Raw genomic sequence first — 15,956 nt, 5'->3', positions numbered from 1 at the left:
ATTGGGTCTTATAGGGCTTTTTTTTTTATTTGCAAACTATAAAATAAACATATCAAAGTCTTTTCATAATCGTAAACTTTATTTACATTTCACATTTATTCAGAAATAGTTGCAATACTTTGGAATGGATAGTGCTCTCTAAATATGTAAAAACATACAATATGAAAATTCTTAAAATATTTGGTTACATAAATAAGTACACTGGATTTAATAACAATACAAAGGACAAAATACATATGAAAATATTTACTATAGCCTCATGTGTCAAAGAACCAGTGTTAAACTGAATGGGCGCATTTGTTAGTTTGTAAAATCTCACACTGGATGACACTTACGGAAAAAAAACAGACAGATAGGCCTACTTTGAGCTAAATAACTGCATTAGGAACTACTGTTTTTGTCTTAGATATCAGCAGGCATCACTCCTCGCCCATCAACAAGCTGCTAAAGGTGGATTCTCAAAATCTTTTTTCTCTCTTTCCGCCTCCTTCCCGCTCTCTCTATCTAAGTTGGCCTGTGTATCTAAGGTTGTAGTATCCAAGGATGCCCACCCGACTGACGCATTGTCCTGACAGGACCCTCTCTTCCCTTTACTCTTCCGTGAGGAATCTTTTTTCACTCGCTCCCCAGATGGCTGCGTAGTAGGTGTGCTTCTTCTTCTCCAGCTGTGAATATAAGTGAGAGTGACGCTTCCACCATGCCCTGCATGTGTGGAAAATACAGAGACAGAAACAGAAATGTGAGAAAATACAGAGAAATTAAAATGAATAAAAATGTATAGATAGATTGATAGACAGACAGTTATGTTATACAGTTTTTCTCAGTCGCTTTGGTGCATTTCTCACATCACTATTTACATTTGCACAACAGTTAGTTCAACCTCCACAACATTTAGTCATTTGTGCACATCATAGTAGCAGTTTCTCATTCCTTCAAACAAATTGCAAATGCTTTTGGACATGCATCAATTGCTTTCATACAACTTTCTGCTGTTTTATAACATTATCATTTGCTTATGTCATGTCAGTCAAAATTAACTATACTTGTGAATGCTGAATAGTCATTCCATATAAAACTAATAGTCCTCATTTCATTGCTTGAGTCATTACATACAAAAATGTTGAACTAGTTGTCAAAATCTGTCAAGCAAATTTTACACATTTTTTTAAAATCTTTTTTTCCTGAAAATGTCTCCTAAATTGAACAATTTCTCTCAAGTAAATCTCAACTTTCACTGATGAGAAGGGGTGTGTGAAGCATTAGTTGCAACCAATGATAAGCCACTTCTCTACAATCACTGTCAGAGGTGAATCCCATAAACCCCCATTTTATACGAACCAAGCAGGACATAGTGTGTACCATTTCTACAATACTGTGACACAGAAGTGGAAGGTCAGCCTCATGGAAGAGGGGTGAGGGTGCGGGGAAGAAGGGGAAGGGGACAAAACAGGGGAAGAGGAAGAAGAGGCCAATAGGCAGATCCCTGATGAAATCAGGGCTACAATTGTGGATCATGTTGTCAATCACGGCCTCACAATGGCTGAGGCTGGTCGAAGGGTGCAGCCAAATGTTGGGAGAACCACTGTAAATTCAATTATTCAAACATTTCGTTGGGAGAACAGGTGTGTATAAATGGACAGTAATTCAGCACTAAACAATCTGCACTGCACTACTGTCATCATGTCATACATGAAGCTTGCAGTGGGACAAGAACTTGTCACTGTACATTTTACATTTAGACGTACAGCTTTACTGCATCACACATTTAGTGTATTGTAGTGTACAGTAGTGTTACAGTAAAGATTTGCCATATGTACTGCAATATTGTTTACAGTTGTGCACAGCTCTACCCAAAGGGAGTTTATGTTTGTTGTAAATAAGGGTGTATTTTTTCTTTTGCACAATGCTGTGAACAAATTAGAATTGCAAAGAGCATATGCAGTAAAAATGTGAAACATACATATTCAGTGTCTTGTACTCAGTTACCTCACTAAATACAGTAATGTGTAACTTTACTGTATTTTTCAAATGGCTGCGCAAATAGTATATAGTGCTGTCTTGAGCATTTTCAGGTAGTGTCACCAAGATCTGACTTTTTTTGCATTGGAAAACATTGACAGAGTAAACTGTCATAATGAAAACATGACAAAGCCATTTGACTATCTTGTTCATAAACAATGGTGTCAGGACTGTTCATCTTGATGACACTGACACTTTCATTGACACGAATACTTGCTTTTGAGGAATGACCTATCCATTTTGAGCAAGTGACACGCTTTTGCAGGTTATCAACTAGGTTTTGCAGTTTGTACTAATTGTTTTGAGAACTGCATTAACTGTTGTGCAAATGTAAATAGTGATGTGAGAAATGCACCAAAGCGACTGAGAAAAACTGTAATATTTGATAGTTATAATATTTGATATTTTCTTCTATTATACAGATGTTTTTATTATTGTTGTGTGTATATATGCTTTGGCAATATTGTATTATTTACAGTCATGCCAATAAAGAAATTTTGAATTGAATTGAATTGAATTGAATTGATAGACAGACAAGCAGACAGACAGACAGACAGACAGATGATAGATAGATAGATAGATAGATAGATAGATAGATAGATAGATAGATAGACAGACAGACAGACAAGCAGACAGACAGACAGACAGACAGATAGACAAACAGAAAGACAGACAGATAGATAGATAGATAGATAGATAGACAGACAGACAGATAGACAAGCAGACAGACAGATAGATAGATAGATAGATAGATAGATAGATAGATAGATAGATAGATAGATAGATAGATAGATAGACGAGCAGACAGACAGACAGATAGATAGATAGATAGATAGATAGATAGATAGATAGATAGATAGATAGATAGATAGATAGATAGAAAGACAGATAGACAAGCAGACAGACAGACAGACATAGATAGAAAGACAGACAGACAGACAGATAGACAAGCAGAAAGACAGACAGATAGACAGATGATAGATAGATAGATAGATAGACAAGCAGACAGACAGACAGACAGACAGACAGATAGACAGATAGATAGATAGATAGATAGATAGATAGATAGATAGATAGATAGATAGATAGATAGATAGATAGATAGATAGATAGATAGATAGATAGATAGATAGATAGATAGATCTAATAGTAATCTAATCATTTAGCTCCTGACCATAAGAATCACTTCCACTTATGCTCCTTCCTCTCCTTCTCTCTCCATCTTTTCCTCTCAAGCACAGGAGAACATAGACGTCCTCCCTGAAGTCGCGGTTCATGATCTGGTAGATGAAGGGGTTTATCATGCAGTGGGACTTGGCAAAAATAGTAGGGATGAGAGTGACCTCTGGCCTCAGGATGGACACAAGATGTGACCGGTGTTCATCCATTCCTCCATGTGCAGAACCCACAGATGAACTGGATCCATGATGCTCTACTGAATGGGAATGATCTGAAGTCATGTTCTTCCAGGTACCAAAAGCATCTCCGAAGTGTTCTGAGGAGGTCCAGTTAATGAGGAAGGGAAACCCAAAGACATCAGAGAACCCTCCGCCATGGCCGACGGCTGCTCCTGATATTCCGCCCGGGAGAGGCGTTCCTCCGTCTTCCCCGAGGTGCTCTTCTCTGGCAGTCAAAGCGGAGTAGAGCGAAACAATAGCATAGGGGGTCCAGGCAATCAGAAATGAGGAACACACCACTGCTGCTATCTGCAACGGAAAGTTTCAGAAACTGTGTACCGTCATACAAGGAGGAAATGAGAAATTGTATGTGAGTCATGAAAAACAGAAATTTGAATAGAAAATGTGGAGGTAAAAGCAGGGGTAGAATCGGGGAGACATCCGTTGTACCAGCCCAGTGAAAAACAGCAGGGCTATTTATAGTTGTTTTTTTTGTTTTTTTTAAGTGTCTTTTTATTTTTACATGGTATTTTCAACTTAATTTGATCTTTGTCCGTTTTAGTTTTTTTTAGTGTTTTAAGGCCTTCAAAGTTGTGCTAACTGGTATCATTTAAAATTTTTAATAGTGTTAAAATTCTCAGCATAGTTATTTAGAGGCATTTTTAGATGATCACAACTACCTTTTCATACCAACTTTAAAGCAAGCAGGTTGTCAAGGTATACCATATATCACACATCAAAAGCTAAAATTAATTTGTAGCCTTTTTTCATTTATTTAATTTAGTTCCATTTGTTTCACAGTAATTTATTTTTCTATTATTTTATTTATTTTTATGTGAACATTAACTCCAAAAAATAATAGTTTGCATCAATTTTTTTTAGTTATGAGAAGTTTGAGTGAATTTACTTTCAACCAACAAGCTACAATGAGTTAGAGGAACTTAATTTGTAGCATGAACACAAATTTTAAAGTTGATTACTTAGAAAAAATTAAGTCAAACCAACTACCAGAGTTGTAGCCCTGGAACCAATTCATCTTATCGATTTCAGTTCAAATCAACAGCTATCATAGCACATACAAACATAACTTATTTAACATGTATATTTATTTTAAGATATTACTGTCACTGGCATCAGTGCAGTCATTGCTTATGTAGTGTTTACCTTCATGTATCTACTCCTCAGCACAATGGTAACCACAAAAACTTTGAAACACCTTTAAATGTCAAACATAACAGCATTAAACACTAACAGGTCTCTCACTTCACTAAAGACAAATGAATTAACACTTAATTTCAACATTTATTCTGCTCAACTAGAAATCCACTGCCTAATTTCCGAAGTTATCAAGACAATTTCATTAAGTTACTACAACCTATTTTTTTTTAAAAGCCAATTAATGCAGATATTTGAGTTTAAATTACAGATGATGTTAAGTTGATGTAATGATCAACATTATTATATCAACAGAACTTTAGAAAATAATGTTTGTAACTTAAAAGTTTTAATTAAAACAATAAATTAGAATTTTTAACTTGCAACTCTGCATTTATTTAAGTTGTGGTAACAGGTCCAGTGAATTACTTTTAAAAGTGCAATACACTTTCATGGCATTTAATAACTATTTTACGTTTTGGCAAATTTATGGCGAATTCATACAAATTTGTACAATCTCATTCATACATTTTTTTACAACCTGCTTACTACACACCACTAAGGGTTAGGTTTAGGACCTTCATAATTACTTTTTTTCTCTCAAAAATGTGTTTTCGTACAAATCAAATTGTATTATTTCTTAAGAAATTGTCAGCTCGTAAAATAGTTATGTCTGAGAAGAGGATCCTTTCCAAAGGTATTATGGGTGATGAGCTTGTACCTTTGTCAGCCGAAGATCTTTGCTGCTGTGAGTAACATTGGATGAAGGGATTGAAGCCAACGTACGACCAGACCAATACACCTGAAATCACACAACACTGTAGCAACACTTTAATTCACCTTAATGGTTCTTCATTCAACATTTGGATTAAACTGTCAAATAACAATTGATCATAAACATCACATTTTTAAATGATCTTGACATGTCTTGACATGTCTTCGTTGTTTTATAATCCTTATTAATAGTGATAATCTCTACTGTTTAACTCACCCTGATGATAATAGCAAGGTATGAAGCGATGATAGTGAGGGTGGGAACTGCAAAGCAGAGTAACAGGATCAGGAAAATATAGACTCTATCATTGAGTGACGACTTCATCCTCCACCTGTGGCCACAGGAATCAATGCATGAACACATCAACACATATTTTCTGTGCTGTGGGCAAGTTCAGCTGGTTTGTGGGTAAAATAACTTTGAGCTGGTTTAAAGTGAAAGCCTTTTGAAAGCCCTAGAGAATGCATTCTGAAAACACCAACAAATCACTGGGGAAATGGTTAGCAACCCCTTTACAGTGCTGTGGTTCATTACCAGTTTATGGTGCAGCTGGTTCCAAACGGTTCCGGGCCATAACTACCAAACCCAATCACAGGAAGTAAGGCCCAGAACAATGTATAGATCCACACCAGAGCGACAGACAGAGAGGCATGTTTTCTCTCAATCCACTGACCTGAGAAAAGGGAAAAGGTACATTAGTATTCATTTGAAAACTTGCTTGATGGCTCCATTGTTAGCCGTAAAGGATTGAAATGTACTGGTATTATTGTATCGATTGTCACACCCTGATTCTGTTAGCTGAGAGAAAGATGCACAGTCCATTCGAAATAGAGATCTCTGTTTTGCACTGAAAATGCATAAATGACAACTATAATCTCTGTGTTGAGTTTGTGCAATGATATACTATACTTTCAAGTAGGGAGGCAAATTGTAATTGGCAAATGTATTGCAATAAATTTCTTAAATCGCAAATCAGCTTAAGTAATCTCATTTTCTCAGCATATGCTCTGTTCTCTCTCTCTGCCTGAAAAAAAAGTGCTGTTGAATGATTTTTTGGGAAAAATTTCAAAAACAAATAAATCTGAAAGCAGCAATTATCGAGGTTCAAGAGCTTTAAGAGCTATTAAGGTGCGTTCACGCAGCATCGTAATTCCTGTAGTTACAAGATTCTAGCTTGTAAAAAGCGTTCACGTCCTCGTAGAGCTCGTAATTACATCTTGTAAGCTGGGAGTTTTCTGAAAGCTCCCAGATGTACCACATGGCCGCTGTACCACCTGACCGCTGTAGATTGATTTATTAGGCGTTGATAGTGGTGCCATGGAAACGCATAATTCCCAGTATAAGGACCAAAAGGACGTGAACAGCTCCGAATATAACATCACGTGTTGTCATTTCAAGATTCCGGTAAATATGAGGTGACGTGAATGCAGCTTAAGTCTGTAACTATCTCCATCATAGATGGAAAAGACCAAACAGCCAATACAGGCAATTTACTATAGGAAGTATATGGTTTTTAAAGCTTTTTAACAGTTATCGAGGTTGAGCCAAAAACCTAGTACTAGTTCGCCAAAGTTGGTTTTTGAAATAATCTCCAATATTTAACGAATGATTTGCTGGACAGCAGTGGACCTAAAGCAGGAACACACCAAGCCAATGCCAACGAACTATTGGCGACGAAAGCAGACTGTGGGGTTGGCTCACGTCGGCAGCGTCTGTGTCCAAAGTTGGCCTGACACACCAAACCGACGCTTGACAGCCGACAGCCAAGTAGCACGTCCGTTCTGCGCCTGCGTAAGATGAAATGCCTTTCCGTACCAGCAGGTGGCAGTAGCTGAACAGCCAATCAGATTGATCAGATGGCCTGACTGACCGACCAGCTCCATCGCAGATTCAACATGTCGAATCGGCCGCAAAAAAGCCAACGAGGATCAACTTCAGTCGACGGTGCGGAACACACTGAGAAAACTTAGTTGGCCGACGAACAAAAACTGCCTGACCGTCGGCTTGGTGGGTCCTGCCGCTAGAGGCAAAGTTGCTCAGAATGAGGTGTGATGTACAATGCTTAACGACCGTGAAAAAACGCTAAGCTGCCCCCCAGTGGTCGATTTTTATCTAATTTCTCACAGGCCTCTAGAGCAGGGGTTCCCAAACACATTCCTGGAGCCTCCCCAACACTGCATATTTTCCATGTCTCCTTAATCAAACACACCTGATTCAGATCATCAGCTCATTAGTCAAGACTCCAAGACAGGGGTGTCCATACTCAGTCCTGGAGGGCCACTGTCCTGCAGAGTTTAGCTCCAACTTACCTCAACACACCTGCCTGGAAGTTTCCTGTATGCCTAAAAGCCTTGATTAGCTGGTTCAGGTGTGTTTAACTGGGGTTGGAGCTAAACTCTCCGACTGTGAATGGAAATTTTTTGAAAAAAACGTTTTTGATAATTATTGACAATCAGACTCCAGAGAATCTTGCTGCACTGGGTTGGTTCTGATCGGGAAAAAACCTACTAGTTTGCAAAAGTAATGCATTTTATCCGTCTTAAGTCAAGGATTTCTACGATACAAGACACTTGAGCTTACGCCTAATGGTTTAGGAGTTATGAGCGATTTCATGCTGCATTTTTTTCATTTTGTCCAACACTGACAACCAAATTCTGCAATTTCATCCTGCTGTGAAAATGAATGACCGGGTAGGCCTTAATTGTACCTTAATCTCAGTAATGTACAAGAATTCTAACTGATGTACAAAATCTAAACAAAATTACACTTCAAACAATAAAATAGGGAGAATTACCATATCGAACGCTACAAATCTTGAAGCAGCGGTCGAGGGAGATAAGGCAGGTGGTGATGAGAGACCCAATACCAAAAACAAAGCCCTGCATCCCATACCACATACATCCTGTTTCCCCAAAAATCCATGCATGAGACAGACTAAAAGAGACAAAATAAGGACAAAAACAATTTTCTTTTAGAACACTAACAAAATCCTGAGCACAGCAAATCCAAAAATATCCAGAAGAACTACATATTTAATATGCTCACATTCTGCAGTTATAAGGGTTTTTCTGAGTTTATATTCACTAAGACTACACTTTAACTGTTTCTTAAAAACTTAGGTTATGTTGTATATGTATAGGCTATATACAAACCGATTCCAAAAAAGTTGGGACACTGTACAAATTGTGAATAAAAAAGGAATGCAATCATTTACAAATCTCATAAACTTATATTTTATTCACAATAGAATGTAGATAACATATCAAATGTTGAAAGTGAGACATTTTGAAATCTCATGCCAAATATTGGCCCATTTTGGATTTCATAAGAGCTACACATTCCAAAAAAGTTGGGACAGGTAGCAATAAGAGGCCGGAAAAGTTAAATGTACATATAAGGAACAGCTGGAAGAACCAATTTGCAACTTATTAGGTCAATTGGCAACATGATTGGGTATAAAAAGAGCCTCTCAGAGTGGCAGTGTCTCTCAGAAGTCAAGATGGGCAGAGGATCACCAATTCCCCCAATGCTGCGGCGAAAAATAGTGGAGCAATATCAGAAAGGAGTTTCTCAGAGAAAGTTTGAAGTTATCATCATCTACAGTGCATAATCTCATCCAAAGATTCAGAGAATCTGGAACAATCTCTGTGCGTAAGGGTCAAGGCTGGAAAACCATACTGGATGCCTGTGATCTTCGGGCCCTTAGACGGCACTGCATCACATACAGGAATGCTACTGTAATGGAAAGCACAACATGGGCTCAGGAATACTTCCAGAAAATATTGTCAGTGAACACAATCCACCGCGCCATTCGCCGTTGCCGGCTAAAACTCTATAGGTCAAAAAGGAAGCCATATCTAAACATGATCCAGAAGCACAGGCGTTTTCTCTGGGCCAAGGCTCATTTAAAATGGACTGTGGCAAAGTGGAAAACTGTTCTGTGGTCAGACAAATCAAAATTTGAAGTTCTTTTTGGAAAACTGGGACGCCATGTCATCCGGACTAAAGAGGACAAGGACAACCCAAGTTGTTATCAGTGCTCAGTTCAGAAGCCTGCATCTCTGATGGTATGGGATTGCATGAGTGCGTCTGGCATGGGCAGCTTACACATCTGGAAAGGCACCATCAATGCTGAAAGGTATATCCAAGTTCTATAACAACATATGCTCCCATCCAGATGTCGTCTCTTTCAGGAAAGACCTTGCACAGACCACATACTGCATCAATTACAACATCATGGCTGTGTAGAAGAAGGATCCGGGTACTGAAATGGCCAGCCTGCAGTCCAGATCTTTCACCCACAGAAAACATTTGGCGCATCATAAAGAGGAAGATGTGACAAAGAAGACCTAAGACAGTTGAGCAACTAGAAGCCTGTATTAGACAAGAATGGGACAACATTCCTATTCCTAAACTTGAGCAACTTGTCTCCTCAGTCCCCAGACGTTTGCAGACTGTTATAAAAAGAAGAGGGGATGCCACACAGTGGTAAACATGGCCTTGTCCCAACTTTTTTGAGATGTGTTGATGCCATGAAATTTAAAATCAACTTATTTTTCCCTTAAAATTATACATTTTCTCAGATTAAACATTTGATATGTCATCTATGTTGTATTCTGAATAAAATATTGAAATTTGAAACTTCCACATCATTGCATTCTGTTTTTATTCACAATTTGTACTTTTTTGGAATCGGGTTTGTAAGTCCACAAGCCAAAAAATCATGCATGATGTTTTTTATCCACATACTGTATTGACCCAAGATTGCAGATGCCCAAAGATTTTTCTATTCATTTTCTTCACAAATGTATTTCTCTATTTCCTTCACCTGAGAGCATGTTTTGGTGGTTTGTGTGAGGAAAAAATACTTTCAGTAATATAAAAGTGAGACCTGTTTGGCCCCTTGAGAATCCATTTCAAATTCTTTTGCTCGATTTTAAAGGATTTGTTTTCTTTTTCCTCAAAAATCTAATGTATAAAGTATTTAGACAGGAATTAAATATATAAAGACATGAATTAAATAAAGCAATAAAACTGATTCGAGAGTTCATCTAAAGTGTTTTCCCTTGACCAAATGTCCCTGTTAAATCCTCTCTAAAATCAAATCAGATCAATATTATTCCTTGTGTAGATGTTCTACATTATGTAATAGCATCATCAATGGCTTATATTCGGACTGTCAATCTTCTTTCTTAACCAACACAATATTTTGAACTTGACTGACACACACACACTCCAGAATATACGGAGGGATAATAACAAGAGCGAGTGATGCAGACGATGTCATAGTCTAATACAGGCTTTAGCAAAGAGGAGCTTTTATATACTTACAATGTACACGACTGACATGCCAAGTAAACTTAGTTTAACCCTTCAAAATACATGTTAAAAATCATGCTCTATGTAAATGTTCCTTCTAAAATTGCACTCAGTACAGTCAGTTGCGGTACCTTGAGATGATGATACACGGCGCCCCCAGCAGGCTGTAGCCGAAATCACACACAGCCAGATTGATTGTCATCAGCTCGTGCGCTCTGAGCTTCTTTCTCCTCTGACCGTAAACCACCAATACCAGCCCATTCCCAACCACAGACACCACACCTGGGACAGAAATGTAGATCATAGTGTCAGCTGTCATCTAATGGGGAGTTCACACTTGCGTTCACACCAGACGCGACTTGTGGTGCGTTCACACCAGGCACGAATGAAGCGTTAAGCGCGAGTGATTTACATGTTAAGTCAATACAAAGACGCGAATAGACATCCTGCGGCGCGATTCACGCGAATGAGGCGGCGCGGATTGAGCGTTTTGGGCGTTTGACGCGCGTAACGCGTGATTCGCGCGAATCGCGCAAGTTGAAAAATCTGAACGCGATTTATTCGCGCAAGTCGCGTCTGGTGTGAACACCGCGCGAAAAAAGTTGGATGCTTGAACATTTTGAGTTTACTCGCTTCATTCGCGCGTGAAATTCACTTCACAAAAGACGCGAATTCGCGTCATGAGAGCGGCTCTCCCGCTCCTTTAAATATGTGTCCCAGATTCTTGTATGTACGTATGAAGATAACTTGTAGTTAAATTAACCATTTATTTAATGGGACAATATAATATTTTAGGTTTTTAAAAGTAAAAAATATAATTAATGAATGTATAATTTATGTTTCTTTTTAATGAACCACTGTTTTTTAGCGTAACAATTTTATGTTCCATTCCAGTAAAATTACTCAGTCTCATCAGGACAAGCAGACTTACCAAACACTGCCAGAAAACACTTACTTTACATAAAGCAAAACAAAACATGATATATAGTGTTACCATTTATTGATGTACCCAGGGGCGTAGTTTGTGGGGGGATGGGGGGGGGGGTAACCCCCCCAATATTCAAATCCATCAGTTACAACCCCCCCAAAACAATACAACCATACCAACATTCAACCCCCCCAAAGTTGAAACCAAATCTAAGCCCTTGGAATGCGCCTCATATGCTTTTTTGAATATTACTTTTCATGTAGTGTGTTATATAGTTGTTTGTGAATGTAAAGGTCAGCAAAGTTTCAATGATCAAAGTGCACGATAAATGGAGTTATTTTCTCCCAAAAGAAAGAACTTATTCTCAACTGCCTAAAACGAGTCTTCAGTAACTTCAGTCTTCCTGCACAAACCTGTTTAGGTTTGTAACGAATTTGCATAATTGCCTGATGGTCTTCATTGACTGCCTGGGAAGAACATCTACTTTGCCCTGCCCTCAAAGATAGTTGTAGCTGAGGCCTGGAAGAGTTTGGTTCGTGTTGTCGACATTTCAAGAAGACACTGTTTTCTGTGCTACCAAAACAAACAAAAAAAAACCCACTGAGGAAGCCTCCTGAGCTGAAATTCAGATATGGTAAAGGGTGTTTAGTTTCCGACATGCGCCATAAGCGGTAGAGCAATCGCAACAGATTGGGCCATCTGACCAATCAGAGCAAAGCAGTCTCTCAGAAAGGAGGAGTTTAGAGAGATCTGAATTTCAGATACTGAGAATAGAGGCAATGTCCCTTTAAGACAAGACAGTCATTTCAAATCTTTGAAACACCTCTCAGGCATTCAAGTGCAGCTCCTATCTCTTTGAATGGGGAAACATCAAATTCTCTGTTTGCCAAGCTCTCGATTAAATTTCATATTTGAAATCACCAATGAAATCTGACAACAACTATTTCATAAATTTTGCACGAGTTTGACTGTTTCTATAGGAACCGGAGCTATAGTCTTTGATAGAGTGCTGCAATTTATGCAATGAGAAAATTAAAGTGTTTTATTTATCTTGAATGTATGTAAACCTATTATACGAGACCTCCAAAACAAAATTAGGAACCTTTAAAAAATATAATTAATAGGTTTTAATATGCAGTTCATGTATGCATTATTACTGTCACATTGGATACAGCGTGGGGGCATACATTATTATGCTAATAATGATCTGTGATGAAAAAATAAAAGAGAATGGACATTAGAAGCATTTGTGGTCTTGCTAATTTTGCTAAAGCCCGCTATATATTAAACAATAATAATATAAAAGATATCTTCAAAATAATAATATAGCATTAATAATGACATACAGTAGAAACAGATAACAGACCCGCAATGATGAGGAAGATGGCTATGCTGAGGTCAGCGGATGAAGAGAGTTGTGAGCGGAAGGCATGAGGGACGGAGGACGGGACAGAGATAGACCCCATCCATGAGCCATTCACTCTCTTAGACATGAACTAACAGAGACATAGAAAGGAAAAGACAGAGACATAATGAGACAGTGCTGCTGTGCCCAGAAACGATGAAATCCATTAACTGAAATGATGGAATTACATGAAAATCAAACAAATCTGCGAAAAATACAGTCGCATATTCAAACATAAGTATTAAAGCTCATGTTCTGATACTGGCTTTATGTTTGGGACTTTAAAGGGATAGTTCACCCAAAAATGAAAATTCTGTCATCATTTACTCCCCCTCAAGTTGTTCCAAACCTGTATAAATGTCTTTGTTCTGCTGAACACAAAGGAAGATATTTGGAAGAATGTTTGTGACCAAGCAGATCTCATTGACCATAGTAGGAAAAAAATTACTGTGGCAATCAACGGGGGCGAGAGCAGGTTTGGAACAACTTGAGAGGGAGTAAATGATGACAGAATTTTCATTTTTGGGTGAACTATCCCTTTAAGACCATAATGATTTTTGTATAAAATTAATAGTAGAATAGTTCAAAATGAACCTGTTTTTCGCTTTAAATTAATTTAAATATTTCAAAACAAATATTTTCGAAGCATTAATTCTTTGTTGCGTGACTGTTGAAGCATGTTATCAAATTATTATAAAAAAAAATATTCATTTGATACCTCAGTGTTAGAGATATTAACTGGGCCTTGTGATAAAAGGCTAAATAACCAAGAAAATTATTGAAAATTATTATGTGTGGCATTTAAAACAGTATCACTTTACAGTAATGTTCTATAACATTAGTTAGATATCATAAACTAACATGAACAAACAAGGAACAATATTTTTTAAATATATATAAAAAAATTAAAGATAGAATTTTATAATGATTTAATTAAAAAAAAATTTATAAATATACATTTCTTCACTGTTAGTTCCTATTATAATTCCTATTTTAATATAAAAAAATGTCTTATTAAAATTAGAAATGGATATTAACAGATAAATAAATGCTGTAATTATCGCATTATTTCAATAAATAGTGTTGATGTATAGCTTGTGTTACTAAAAACATTCTCACTTAGAAAATATTCATGGAGGAAACTATAAAAAATGTTCAAGTATGATGTGTTATTTCACTGAAGCTTGCTGAGTCCAACATAATTCAAACTATTTCATAATTTAAATTCATAATTCTTTAAAGTATCAAATAAAATATGGTCACATTTGAGCAAAGGACAAGGTGAAATTTTTTTACTCACCTTCCTCTTTGTCAATCACCTCTTCTTTGTTTATTTCTGTCTTTTTCAGTCTGCCGCTCTCAGTTAATCTCAAAGTAAAATGCTCGCTTTTCAGTCTTAAGCCTCTTTTGTTTCTGTTGCTCTCTGTTTATACGGCAGGAGCGAATCAATTTCGCTGTGGTCAATCTGGCAGAGGACCATCAGGATTCAAAAGTAACCCTCCCTTTTGAACACCCCCACCTCTCTCTTCATGAGCGCCTCTAACTTCCTCTCATCCCTCTTTTACACTCCTTAGCAGTTTACCTCTGCGATTAGAGGATGCCACAGATGGAAGTTGGTTTTTATAGACAATGGGAGGCGTAAATGATGTCTTAGTGAGATGAAAGAACATCATGGCAGACACAGCACTTGCTATAAGATTAATAATCTGTGTATGTGGGTGAGAGAGAGAGGGGTGAACCTTGCATATGAAAGAGTAAATGTGTAAGTATAACAGCCATCTGAACAAAGCAGCAACTAAAGTCTCTTAATCCTCTATCCGCATTCTTATCAACAGAATTGAACCGCTTTAAAGTACACACACACATAAATGCACAAGCACCATAAATCCCACAATCCTAGAATGTCTCAAGGCTAAATTATGAGTCAACTATATCTAAAACAATTTTGTTAAAAGATTGTTTGGACCCTAGCATTGTAAACAACTATTTCAATTTGCATTATTTTAGAAAACGTCAACTCTAATATGATGCATGGTTAATAATGTTATGCGCTCTTGAGTGATAGAGTCTAAAGTTTTTCCTCCCCTAAAGCATCACTCTCATCATTGGTAAATCTGTGCCATGCTAATGCAATGCATTAATGTTAAAAAGTCTATTGGTCTTCTGACTCCCACATCAATAACATTGATAGACATATTTCATAAAGGCCCATCAGGTGAAATAATGGCATGTCTGTGTCAGGGTGCATTATTCATGGAAAACTACCCCCGATGCACAAATGGACAGAGTATTGAACTAATAGAGTGTGTCAGGGAGCAAAAGAGAATGCAACCGAGTGCTTAAATGAGAGCAGGGAAACTGTATTTAATTAAAAACAGTAAGAGGTTAGAATATTTTAAAATCATTAAACATCAGAACAGGTTTAATAAAACTTACCTGGTAATATTCTCATGATTGGTGACGTCATTGATCGAGGCCCTTTACTGGACAAGTGGAGCACACATGACTGGGCGGTTTAATAACAGCTTTGTTTCAGTCTTGAGCATCAGTTGGGCTTGTATATTCGTTCACATCAAAAGTGATAGCTAAAATGCTCAAGTTCTTTAATTAGTCGAGTGGTTTCTGATTGGTTGTTTTTATTGTTCATCAACTGAAAACAAATACACATTCTGAAAGTGATTCTAATGGCATCGTTCCTGTTTTGTTATTGCCTGGTTTGAATGGCCCTTAAGGGTTAGTTCATTAAATTGAGGTTAAACCACTGGAGTCATATGGATTACTTTAACGATATTTACTACCTTTTTGGGGCTTGAAAGTGGTAGGAGGGACAGAAATCTCTCATATTTAATCAAAAAGATCTTCATTTGTGTTCCGAAGATGAACGAAAGTCTTATGGTTTTGGAACTATATAAGGGTTAGTAATTAACAGAGTTTTAATTATTTTGGGTGAACTAACCC

The 15,956-nt window shown here is 37.4% G+C and overlaps 1 protein-coding gene across 2 annotated transcripts; it reads right to left on the bottom strand.

The window, feature by feature from the left end:
* Positions 1–60: 60 nt before the first annotated feature.
* Positions 61–14,881, bottom strand: opn9 (opsin 9). Of its 2 annotated transcripts, XM_048151926.1 has the most exons (9): positions 14,299–14,881; positions 12,960–13,089; positions 10,797–10,947; positions 8,141–8,280; positions 5,881–6,019; positions 5,563–5,677; positions 5,293–5,373; positions 3,194–3,725; positions 61–702 (listed from the first exon to the last, which is right to left on the bottom strand). In XM_048151926.1, exons 2-9 carry the CDS (start codon positions 13,084–13,086, stop codon positions 434–436), a joined length of 1,554 nt encoding a protein of 517 aa, XP_048007883.1. In that variant the 5' UTR covers positions 13,087–13,089; positions 14,299–14,881; the 3' UTR covers positions 61–433. The 2 variants fall into 2 exon arrangements, with proteins under 2 accessions (XP_048007883.1, XP_048007885.1); XM_048151928.1 differs by lacking the exon at positions 14,299–14,881 and having other exon boundaries at positions 12,960–13,101.
* Between the last annotated feature and the right edge of the window lie 1,075 nt (positions 14,882–15,956).

The sequence above is a fragment of the Megalobrama amblycephala genome, linkage group LG13, assembly GCF_018812025.1.
Source record: "Megalobrama amblycephala isolate DHTTF-2021 linkage group LG13, ASM1881202v1, whole genome shotgun sequence".
Taxonomy (NCBI): Eukaryota; Metazoa; Chordata; class Actinopteri; order Cypriniformes; family Xenocyprididae; genus Megalobrama; species Megalobrama amblycephala.
The sequence above is the reverse complement of the archived record's forward strand: the minus strand, read 5'-3'. Positions and strand labels throughout refer to the sequence as shown.